At 36.0% G+C, this 13,246-nt stretch overlaps 1 protein-coding gene across 6 annotated transcripts in view; it reads right to left on the bottom strand.

Annotated features, from left to right (window-relative positions):
- The window catches only part of arhgef4 (Rho guanine nucleotide exchange factor (GEF) 4), a 102,841-nt gene that overhangs the window by 13,284 nt on the left and 76,311 nt on the right, over positions 1-13,246 (bottom strand). For all 6 annotated transcript variants that reach the window (XM_067362132.1, XM_067362134.1, XM_067362136.1 and 3 more), the window contains one exon: positions 2,295-2,440. In XM_067362132.1, coding sequence (XP_067218233.1) covers positions 2,295-2,440 — 146 coding nt within the window. The remainder of the gene's footprint in view (positions 1-2,294; positions 2,441-13,246) is intronic.

Below are 13,246 nucleotides of genomic sequence, written 5' to 3'. Positions count from 1 at the left end.
CTCACATTCAGATCTGCCCTGATCCAATCAACAACCAATGGATACATTTTTTCTTCTTCAATAATCTGTTACATTTTAATGTGTATCACCAGCTTTGGGGAAAGTTACTTTTAAAAGTAATGCATTTCAATATTGCGTTACTCCCTAAAAAAGTAACTAATTTCATTACTTAGGTACTTTTATTTTGAATTACTTTTTCTCACCTGGGTTGGGTTTGCTTGTTTGTTTTTTAATAACATAAACAACACACCTTTCACACCTAAAGTGAAATGAATAAGCCTCAGGCTGAAGGAAATGCATATTTATGCCTGTACAGTAGGGCTGCACAATTAATCGCATGAGATTGTCATGCGTCTCTCGTCAGTAAACCCGGTTCTGTGATTAGCGGTAAATGTCCATCACCTGTTTTCAAATGGAGCGGCACTTAATATACAGAGCTGTAGTTCGCGGACAAGCTAAGCAATATCGCGTTCATTATCGAAGGCGATTCATCTGCGATTATGAACGCAATATTGCGTAGTTTGTCTGCAAACTACGGCTCTGTATATTAAGTGCCGCTCCATTTGAAAGCAGGTGATGGACATTTACCGCTAATCACAGAACCGGCTTTACTGACGAGAGACGCATGACAATCTCATGCGATTAATCGTGCAGCCCTACTGTACAGTAGAGGGCGCAGCCCCCACAAAAGGTGCAAAATGGAGGCAGGAGAACTGTCAGCCAATAAACGTGAAAAAGTAACATGCATTACTTAATTGAAAAAGTAACTTAGATATTTTGTTGTAAATTGGAAAAGTAACATGTTACTTTACTAGTTACTTGAAAAAGTAATCTGATTACATAACTCAAGTTACCAATACTGTATGTCACAATATGGAAGAAAAGTTCTGTTACTACATCCGTTAAAAGTGAAAGTGATGTGACGCCAAGTATGGTGTCCCATACTCGGAATTTGTGCTCTGCATTTCAGCCATCCAAGTGCACACACACAGCAATGAGTATTGAACACACATACAAAGGGCACCTCAGTTATGGGTAACCAAGAATCAAACTCGTGACCTTTGGGTTACAATTCCGACTCTCTAACCATTGGGACACAACTTTTCACACAAAATTCTGCAGTGCAGGATAAATTACACACTAAAGTTTAATACTAGGCTCAAATATTTGAGCAATAGTAACAGTGATGGCTGCCTTGGTAAAACAATGACACTTTAATTTTGCCTCTTTTTTATTTACTGGATATTATACCAGGACAGAAGGCTAAAAACAATAACAACAGCATCAGCACAGAGCTTCTATGCAGCTCAGTGCACATCAAGCTCCCAGAGGCCTGGCCGTTGATTAGATTTTTCTGCTGCTTCTAACTAAAATGCTGAATGGAGTTACTGAGCGGCTTTCTACAATGATACTAAACAGTCATACATCAAACTCTGACACTCTGCATATTTTCTGAAATTCTTTGTAGATAACAGCATCTTCCTACACAAAATTCATCCTCAGTTCTGTTGAAGATGATGGGAGAAAAAGAGTGTCAGCAGGTCATTCTGCTGGTCTCAGGCTTCAGGAGAGAGACAGATTGGTAGTAGACTATTAAATTACAGCTACTGAATTTCAATATGTATAAACATAATTCAATTACAAATACATTTTTAACAGTGACTTGTCGGCACCTACTGGTGTAACAACGTCATTGATAAAATCTTTATTTGAAGCGTCAAGTTACATTCAAAAGGTGATTTACTCAATTTTGATCACTACCATAGACATCAGTGTTTACATCCGATCTATAAACTTTTATTCCAGTACTTTTGCGATAATTTGAATGTTTGTAACACAAAAAAGTGATACTGTGTGGTTGAAAAGACTGTTTGTGAAGCTGTTTCATAACTGCTCTCTCTGGGTCAGCAACAGCACCAATGCAGATTTGAATGTTCACTGTTATTGTACTTGATAAAGGTTTAATAGATATAGCTGAATCATTGTCATTTAGAAATAAGATCGTGTGGGTGTTTCAACCGATGATGTGCCTTGAAAGCTTGTCTAAAAACTCGCCTGAAAAGCTTGCCTTGGTGCCTTAAAAGCTTGTCTGAAACCAGTTATCTTCACACAAAAACACATTCAGTTTTGGCTCTGTAAGTCGTTGGGTTTCAAACACAACTTGCCAACCCTTTAAGGATTGGAATGAACATGCTTTATGTGTAAAATTTGGGAAAGTGAATGTCCTGCCATTGACAAAGAGACAGAACCACGAAAACAAACAAACAGTAACACACACAGTCTGTATGTTGTACCTCATTTATGGCCAGCTGCTCTCCTCCTCCTCCTGGGTGTCCAAATCGGTTGGAGGAGCTTCGAAACTCATTGTACAAGTCATCTTCACTCCCCACCTCATCCGCAAGACCAGACTTATCCTGCGGTCCATCAGTTATCACCAACGCTGGAAAACAAAGCACAAAAAGTTTCAATTGTGCAACATTTGGGGTCTAGCGATTTAACATACTCTTGGGATAATATAACAATGACTTTTAAAAGATACAAAAAGGCTTAGATATACTCAGTTCTGATCACAATAAATAAAATTGTGTCATTTTGCATTAAAACATTTAAACACTTAAGTAGTGTATGATATATTTACAGAATTTAAGTTCAATAAATAATTTTTGTTTATGTTTTGATGGGCAATATGACAGTGGTCTTTGAACATAATGACCCATGATTGAAAAAACAAAAATCTTAAAACAGTATTTTAATGCATAAGAATTTGATCGGTGATCTCAAAATGGTGTCTTCTCTGAGTATGTGGCCCACTCTATGTGGAATAAAATGGCTAGGCCAGGGGGTTTTCAAACTGGTTTCAGGAGACCTGAAGGAAGCCACAAGGGGGTGCTAAGGGGGTCCATGAAAATAAATAAATTAATTAATTAATTAAAAAGGATAACACGGTCAGCTTAACACAGGGTAAATATTTGGCAGATATTTTTGGGAAATATTTTGCTTTTGCACCATGACAATATAGGCAATTATAGGTCCCTTGTAAGGCTTTCATCGTATTTGAGGGTCTTTGGAATCAAGAACAATAAAATGCCCTGTTCTAGGACCCTGATATGACATTCATGTGAGTGTATATCATTTTAAACATTTGTCAGATGTTCTGCTCAATTACTTCAAGAGCAAAACTTTTTTTTTTTTTTTTATTAGAATGCAGATGTATATTTTAGATTTAGCATGTAACTGATCTCACAGTCAAGAGATGACAAGATTTAAATGTTTACCACAGGGAGCCTGAGATTACGCAACTGACTCCCCAGCCAGGAAATTTAATGACCTTTTCTTGTATGGTCACACTTGATAAGAGGATTAATCCACTAATTAGCAGTTGGAATATTTGATTAGCTGCATCTCATTAACAGTTGGTTTATACATACTGAGAGAATGTGGCTCACACACCACATTGATCAAGCTTGAAACATAATATTGGTTCATTGATGAATAAGATTTTTTAAACTAAAAAAAACATAAAACTTCAAAATTAATTATAAGTGTTAACAATGAGATTATGTGGTTTTTATAATCAATTAACAATGCTTTTGTCATTTTTAACAAGACAAAAAAGTCATTCGGTTTAACCAAAATTTCGGTTTTACCGAATGAAGATATTTTAGGCTGATATCTAGCTAGCTAACTAGTTAGGTTGCTAGATAGCTAGCAAAAGGACAATCTTATACTTAGTGCAAGTTAGGAAATATTACAACATTTTCCATGTTTTATAGCGGTTGTACCGAATGACCTGATGTTTCGGGACATGTGTATGAGCAAGTGAAAACATACATTTTTCAAATAGTTAAAAGAGAGTTAGTTACTTTGCTTCATGCCTATGTGGTTCATTGCAGGTGTCTGAATGATGTCACATCCTGTCACATGATATTGACCTCATGTCTTGATCCAAAATGGTCCCTTTATATTGGTTACACCGAATGACATCAATGAAATAATTTTTTTTCCCAGACATTTTTCTCATAACAAAACAATGACTTCTACACATAATTTTAATACCATTTTGCACTATGTTGATATATAATGTTGTAAAATCATGTCAGAATAAAAATATATATACATTTATTACATTTTAAGATATATTAATTACAAATGAAATGGCTATATTTGCCTTTGGATGGTTAAACCGAATAACCTTTTGACACTTCAAAATAGCTAAAATACCTTTATATGTAGCAAAATATAATTAAAACCTTTTGGATTCAATAAAAGAGATCTAGTTGTACTACCTTACATACTTTGGATGTAATATCTCTGTTTTTTTATTATTATTAAGGCCTTTGAACCCCCGAAATAAAATGTGTAAAACAGAGCTACATATTAAGCACTGATATTAGTAGAAACTAACCATATAATGATTAGAATAAGTTAGATCAGAACTATACACATTATTGTTGTTGCACAGGCATCACTATATTGCTTTCATGAATTGACATTTAGCCTATGCATCAAATTAACACTTTGCGATAAAAATGCAACAAATGTTGCAATAAAAATCCCAATTCATTAGCAGTTTGTAATTGTAAATTATTTTAATGGATTTGCAGAGTCATACATTTTAATCTTACAATCAGATGGACAATTTTTAATTTATCTTTTTAATTTTTCTGTGAGATGGACAATTAAAAATCAGATCACTGAGTATCTGAAACTAGTGCAGATTCTCTAGTAAAGTGCAGATGTAATGTGTAAGCAGCGACAGAATAATGTACAGTGGGACATTTAAGATTATTTACAAGTCATTACTTTCCCAAATAACTGGAATGGAATTTAAAAATTATATTGATACAGTTTTTTTTAAAGTAATAGTCTGCATTTAAATTGCGTACATCAATTTTGACATTTGTCCTGTGCTAGTTATAAAGGTGCCCTAGAACCAGTTTTTACAAGATGTAATATAAGTCTAAGGTGTCCCCTGAATGTGTCTGTGAAGTTTCAGCTCAAAATACCACATATATATTTTTTTTTTATTAATTTTTTTAACTGCCTATTTTGGGGCATCATTAACTATGCACCGATTCAGGCTGCGGCCCCTTTAAATCGCGCGCTCCCCGCCCCCGGAGCTCTCGACTATAATACAGTGCATTTACAAAGTTCACACAGCTAATATAACCCTCAAATGGATCTTTACAAGATGTTCGTCATGCATACTGCATGCATGCGTCGGATTATGTCAGTATAGTATTTATTTGGATGTTTACATTTGATTGATCTGAATGAGTTTGATAGTGCTCCGTGGCTAACGGCTAATGCTACACTGTTGGAGAGATTTATAAAGAATGAAGTTGTGTTTATGAATTATACAGACTGCAAGTGTTTAATAATGAAAATAGCGACGGCTCTTTTCTCCGTGAATACAGTAAGAAACAATGGTAACTTTAACCACATTTAACAGTACATTAGCAACATGCTAATGAAACATTTAGAAAGACAGTTCACAAATATCACTAAAAATATCATATAATCATGGATCATGTCAGTTATTATTGCTCCATCTGCCATTTTTCGCTATTGTCCTATTGTCAGATGATTCAGCTGTGCACAGATCCAGACGTTAATACTGCCTTTCCTTGTCTAATGCTTGAACATGGGCTGGCATATGCAAATATTGGGGGCGTACATATTAATGATCCCGACTGTTACGTAACAGTCGGTTTTATGTTGAGATTCACCTGTTATTTGGAGGTCTTTTAAACAAATGAGATTTACACAAAAAAAGGGAGGAAACAATGGTGTTTGAGACTCACTGTATGTCATTTCCATGTACTACACTCTTGTTATTCAACTATGCCAAGGTAAATTCAATTTTCGATTCTAGGGCACCTTTAACTAGGCCTGTGCAATTTTGATAGTGAATCACGCATTTATATGTATGTCACTTCTGAAACTTTGTAGTGTCTAACTGGCCATCTGTCCTCTTCAAGTTGCATGAAAAACAATACTTCTATTCATTTTATGTATGGACTATAGCTATATAGCACAGAAAGCGCCAAAGACCGCTCCCCCTTAGTATACTTTGATAGATGCGGAGACGCGACTGCGCGCGAGAGGTGGAAAGTGAAGTATACCCGGGGCTTTACAGTTACTAGAAAGCTGTCACTCATCTCAGTTTGCGATCTCACAACGTTACCTTAAAATCAATAAAGCTGTTTACATAATGCATAATGAATATCTTACTTACATTGTGTGTGTCTTTGTTTGTTAATGAGAGGATTCAGAGAGCAGGGTCGCGGACCCCCAGTTGAAGACCCTTGCCCTATTACATTAAACGTCCAAACCTGTGGCATGCACTGCACACTAGGGGGCCATTCACACAGAACGCATTTTTGCATTGTACTGCGCCGTTTTCCATTGTTTTTCTATGCAAGCATGCAATAGATGGAAGTTTTTGACCATTCCGCATGTCATGTATTTTGCAGTGTTTTGAGCATGATATGGTTGTTATAAATGCACAATGCTCAAGTTACATGTTCAACTACTATATGAAAAGTATCTCTAGACCTTTCTTTCTTTGTCATTCCACTACCAAGCATTTCACATTTTTTAACACAGAAACGCATTCTGAGTGAATGGCCCCTAAGCTGTTCATAAATAAACACACAAACATCTGACCTAGAAATCATTTGTCCCTTTATAAATGCTTTATGGTCAAGCTAGATTTGTGTTTCTTTTATAGCATACCATAGCTTTAAGCTAAACCTGTACCATCCCAATCACAGTACATTCAAAAACATGCTGTTCAATCAATGTCAAAAGAAAAACAATAATGAAGAGCAACAGAAAAGTCTCATGCATGATGTGAATTATTAATAATAAAAAAAGAACTGTTTTGTTGCAGCTGCTGATTCACTTACAGCGTTTTGATGCTAAAAATTACTTTAGAAAATGACCAAAGCACTTGTCATTATAACTGAAAACATGTAGCATCAAAACAAAGCTTTTTTAACAAATCAATGGTTTTCAGATTGTTAGCAGACACTTAAGGGAACCATAACAACAAGCTTGCAGCTAACTTTCACTTTTGAGCCAACAGTCTGACCAAAATGCTCCAGTGAAACTGTTGAGATGTTTATTGAATCCACAATGGTGCATTAATGTGCCCTTTCATGCATTTGGTGTTTTTAAAGCACTGGAAACACTCTGCTGCCAGAGCTGGCTGGCTTCTCCAAAGACAGGACTGCTATTATTTATTAGTGTGCAGTAAACCAGTGAGGAAGAGCAGACCTGGCTACTACAAGAATCTCTCTTCCTGTCTCATTCATAATGAATGGATGGGAGAGAATGGAGTTAGACTTAAATTTACACCTCCTGAAAGATCCATTGTTCTGGCGATGCATGGGGGACTGTCCGTGAAATTGAGGTAAATGAGAATACTGTTTTAAATCGTTAAGATGTAATTGAGAATGTAATCTGCATTGAAGCTCTGGTGAGAGTGCCTTCAATTCAACTGCTGAAATGGATCCTTGGGGGGGAAATGGCCCTAAAACACATAAGATTTGTTGTCATTTACAAGAAAATGTGTATGTGTGAAAATTCACCTGGTAATCCTGTCATGCTCTTCGTTGTAGGTTAATTGTTGAGTCAGTGGATTGATTAGGGAGATGGACAAGTGAATGAAATCGTCCTGATTTGTTTATCGTCCGTTAAGTGTGGCTCAAAGCATACGAGACAGCACATGTCAGCAGAGTTCAGCATTTCCAGGGCCACATGGGCTGATGATATCAAATATAGTTCACTCAGAGCCTAGAGTCAGACAGTCACAGTGGGGTAACCCAAACAATCCTGTCTAGGACAGCCCCCGTAACTGAGTTCATGTGCAGCTGGGCTGTCTTCTTTGTAATGTTGCCTGATTTAAAGGAGGACAGGGTTTGGGGGTTGTTTTTGAGCTTTTTTGTGGCACAGATCTGAATGAGGTATTGGATGGAAAATCAGTAAGGAGACTCAGACTGAGTCTGATGTACTGCATTAAAGGCAGGGTAGGTGATTTGCTTCAAAAACATTTTTTGTTATGCTGGTCTCTTCACATCCCGATAGCAATCACTAATTTAAAAGGATAGTTCACACAAAAATGAAAATTCTGTCATCAATTACTAACCCTCAAGTTGTTCCAAACCTGTATAAATGTCTTTGTTCTGCTGTACACAAAGGAAGATATTTGGAAGAATGTTTGCAACCAAGCAGACTCGCCCCCCATGGTAGTCAATGGGGGTGAGATCTGCTTGGTTACAAACATTCTTCCAAATATCTTCCTCTGTGTTCAGCAAATTTACACAGATTTGGTACAACTTCAGGGTTAGTTATTGATGACAGAATTTTCATTTTTGGGTGAACTATCCCTTTAAGTGCTCTAAATATATTTATATGTATTAATATGATCTGTGGAAGGCGTAGGACCATAAAATGTTCGTCCAATCAAAGACCTGATATTTTCTCTCTCTAATCCAGGGGTTCCCAAACACATTCCTGGGGCCTCTCCAACACTGCATGTTTTTCATGTCTAATAAATCAAACACACTTGATTCAGATCATCAGCTCATTAGTCGAGACTCCAAGACCTGAAGTGGGTGCTTCAGACAAAAGTGACATACAAAATGTGCAGTGTTGGTTGAGGCTCCAGGAATGTGTTTGGGAACCCCTGCTCTAATCGATTAGATTAGACCGCTGAGGCAGAGCAGCCTAGAAATGTAACTTTTACTTTTTGTCATACTAATGAGAAACTGAGCGGTGTGTAATAAAGTGTAGCAGAGCAGCATCAAGAATAGCAAATATTGGGGTGGACAGTTTGGCTATTTCTAATTATTGGGAGGACTTGTCCCCTCAATGTCTGGTGGTTATGGCCCTGATATACTGTATATATATATTTATTTATTTATTTATTTATTTATATATGATTCATGATCTGCTGAGGGTAATTTAGGGAGTTGATCAAACAGGCAGGACTGTGAATGCGCATTGACCTGCTTCCTTATAAGTCCACATCCTCAGATAAAGTCACCCGACCGCACAAATTCACCTCTGAGCCATGCAGGCGAAGTCTTCCATTCAGCCTAATCCACGTGCACTTTAAAGATTAAGACCTAGTTCTAAAATGACACTTACTTCCATTATAACACTCATCAAAAACTACAAACTTACATTAGTAAGCACAGAACAAGAACAAAGACAAACGACTGATAGAAGATAAGAACATAGTTCCTTCACCTTAGAAAGAGGTCACGTCATCATTTTTTAAAATGGAATTTGAATTAACAATTTCATTCTTCCCTGGTTTTCCTTTCAGTCAAATTTTGAAAGGGAGCAAGTTTATGTGCATACGCATGTTATTTAACTTCCTGAATAAGTTGGACCCGAGTTTGAGTTGCTTTCACATTCACACGAATTGAGCCACAGTGCAACCAAACTCAGTCCACCTTCTTCGAGTAGTTTCAGGTTTGGTCCCCCAGTGTTTTCCCTATTTGGTAAGATTTCTATTTCAAAATGCTGTTCTATTCATCAAAGACTTCTGAAATATTATAATGATTTCTGAAGGATCATGTGACACTGAAGACTGGAGTAATGGCTGCTGAAAATTCAGCTTTGTAATCACAGTACTAAATTACACTTTAAAATATAATAAAAACAGTTATTTTAAATTGTAATATTTCATAATATTTTACTAATATATATATATCAAATAAATGCAGCCTTGGCTAGCATAAGAGATTTCTTTCAAAAACATAAAACCAATACTTACCAACCCTAAACTTTTTAATGGTAATTCTTTTTTTTTTTTTTTTTTTTTTAATTATCGTATTTCCTTCAGTCACACATACTTTTATAAAAGTTTATTAATTATCCAATATAAGTGGACAAGTGAGGGATCTTTCAAGTTTTTCTATCTGTAACTGAGGTTTTGCTCTTGCAATAATGCTACATTCACACTGAGAGGCCAAATCTGAGTATTTGTGTATCCAATTGGAATCTGATCTAAAATTATTGACTGTCCACATTGTGTATCACAGCTGTTCAGATCAGATTTGTTTGTTCCATGCTGCTCTTTTGTTTTCTGGAATATTTGCATTTGTTTCTATGGCAATGACACTGCGTCGGTAAGATATATGCCAAAAAACAACAGCAACAACAACTGCAACATGGAGGGGTTTGCATTGCAATACAGATTTTGTCTTATTTACAACATGACAATGTATCAATGAGGCAGCGGCTGAAACGTAGGAGGCTGGAATGCATGGATTTATTCCATGCTTGTCATTTTCTGCTTGTCCAGCACTTTGCAACAACACAACCTTGTTTCTCCAGCGATTTTCAGCATGTATACCTAAACCAACATCTGATGTTTTACATGGCATGAGAAAGTCATAAACCACGCAAAATCTGATCAAATTGGTCAAACTGAAATGGATTTCAATAAATGCCATTTGAACAGGATTTCAAACCACATATGAATGGAGCTTGAAACTGATTTGTAAAAATCTCATTTCATGTGATTGTTTGCTTTTCACTCTTGCTAAATCCAATCCAGATCTGGACTGAAAGTCTGAACAAGGCTTAAAGGGAGTAGATGAGGAGTTGTGGTCTAATGGCCTTCGCTTGTGCCCATTCGTGAATTCCAGCAATACCACAGGGTGTCCCATTAATGATTTTATGGGTTAAATGGATGCTCAGGAGTGCCCCCTTTGTGGCCAGAGTGCGAAGTCCACATCGGGACTTCACAACGGACAGTTTCTTTGGCATTACATCATCAAAATGTGGATTCAGAGGAGGACAACGAAGGGCTGAGTGTATGATTTGGCACAGGGCCAATGTATAATGTACTTAAAGTGATTTAAAATTTCACCCAAAATATATAATTATGTCATCATTTACTCACGCTCATGTCGTCCCAAACCTGTATGACTCATATTTCATTAAATTAAATAAAGCTGAAATGAAATAAAATATAAACATTAGATGAAAAACATAAGAAATGTTGCCATGGCAACTAACTGAAATAAAATAAAATATAATAAAATGTTTAAGTATTAAAAGTACTAAAATTAAAATGGAATAAAAATAAATTCAAGCTAAATAGAAATATTAAAAAAATAATAATAAAAATGACAATCACTAAATAAAATTACTAAAGCTTAAACTTAAATTAAAATAAAAACAAACATTGTTAAAAATAAAAGCTATTTAAAATAAATATTGATAAATACTATAACAACATCTCAAACAATGTTGGATCCCATTTACTTCCACTGTATGGACAAAACAAGACATTTTTATCAACAAAATATCAGTTTTTGTGAGGTTTGAAACCGTATAGGCCCTACAAACCTAGTTTAGTCCGTATTCATCACACACTCTTCCTAAAAGAGATCTATCAATGCACCACCATTTTTTTTTTATTTTTTTTTCATGCGAGTGCGACAAAGTTCACAAAGCAGGTGAACTGAGTGTAATATACTTTAAAGAGATGGTTTAGAAGCTGGCTTTGAGTGGCACAGGGATCAATGCAGATATAAGCCCAAAGGGCCCTTCCAGAAAAAACTCATCAGCTCATGTTCACATGACTGACTCTGTTTTAACACTCCAACAGTGTCCTACATTTACTTTGAACAACAGACAACATGAAATCAATAAGATAAGTGCTCGATTTCCTTGTCATTACAAACTGTCTTTGTTTTTTAGCCATTGAAAAGAAAATCAGCGGGTTTTACGACAGCAGAATATTTAAAACAACTGTTAAGGTACATCAGCTTTGATAAACCATACGCATAGGTAAAACAAATGCACAAAGCTCCACCTGTATAACAGCAACATATGTCTGATTCAAATTCAGATCAGAGCTCTGAGCAGCAAAACGTCCCAGAGCTGTCAAAGCCTGCCTGGAGTAATGATGCTGTGTTTAAGTAAACCAAACACATTACCACTGCATTACAATGAGAAAAACTCACAAACCACTGATCTTACTACCCACATATTGTTGGAATCAGAGCTGCAGGACCCGAGGCAAATCATAGAGTCCATTAGCACATGTAGCCTACTTTCATGAGATGGCTTTAATGAGCGTTTCTCTGAACACTAGCGGCTCATGGATAATCCTTAAATCAAAATAAAACACAGGTCAGCTGCACCAACAAGGATGAAGAAAAAAAAAAGTAGCTAGCAAGCACTGAATATGCCTAATTTTCAAATATATTTGCTGATATTTGCACATAACACAATATGAGACAAGCATTAGCAGATGTGCTGTGAGACCAGAGCCAACAAACCTGCATTCATCACATACAAAACGTGTAAATATCATGGTATATGAATTTGATTCCAGCTATACTTCAGCAGGTGCAAATATTTTTATTTTTTATCGTTAAATCTATAAAATAGAAAATATAATAGATTAGAACAACGTATTATAATCTCCTGATCGTTCTTATGATTTTATGCAGTTCCTTCAAAGACTATAGTATAACACAAGATGTGCCACTCGTATTGTTTTGAATGGGAGAAAGTGCAATGCGCGATATGGAGGAATAATTCCCGCCTTTGAAATAAGAGCCAATCGCCAATTTGTAAATCATTGTGGTAAATCAGTGCAGCGGCCGTTAGAAGCTCCGGTTCCTATAGAAACAGTCAGACGCGTGCCTCCGAAATGTGACACGAGATGCACACTTAGGACTGCACATGCACATTAGCTTGATCTGTTTTTTTTTTTGTCATGATTCGAGCGTTTAGAAACAAAATTTATGAGACCGTTGTTGTCAAATTTCATTGGTGATTTCAAATATACAATTTAATCGAAAGCTTGGCAAACAGCTTTGGAGAATCTGATGTTTCCTCATTCAAAGATGGCTGCTGAGTGAAATGACTTGTCTTAAAAGACTTTGGTTCCTTTTAAAATGGAAAACAATATATACTACCATTCAAAAGTTTGGGGTCAGTAAGAAGTCTCTTATCCTCACCAAGGCTGCATTTATTTCATCAAATAATAATGTATAATGCCATTCAAATGTTTGGGGTCAGTAAGAAATTAATACATTTGTTCGGCAAGAATGCATTATCAAAATTCAACAAAAGTGACAGTAAAAGTATTTTCTGAAGAAAATTAAAAGAAAAGATTTTCTGTTTCAAATAAATGCTGTCCTTTTGAACTTTCTATTCAACAAAGAATCCTAAAAAAAAATGTATCATAGTTTCCACAAAAATATTA

Source organism: Chanodichthys erythropterus, chromosome 16, assembly GCF_024489055.1.
Source record: "Chanodichthys erythropterus isolate Z2021 chromosome 16, ASM2448905v1, whole genome shotgun sequence".
NCBI classification, from domain to species: Eukaryota; Metazoa; Chordata; class Actinopteri; order Cypriniformes; family Xenocyprididae; genus Chanodichthys; species Chanodichthys erythropterus.
This window is presented reverse-complemented; position numbering and strand designations above follow the sequence as displayed.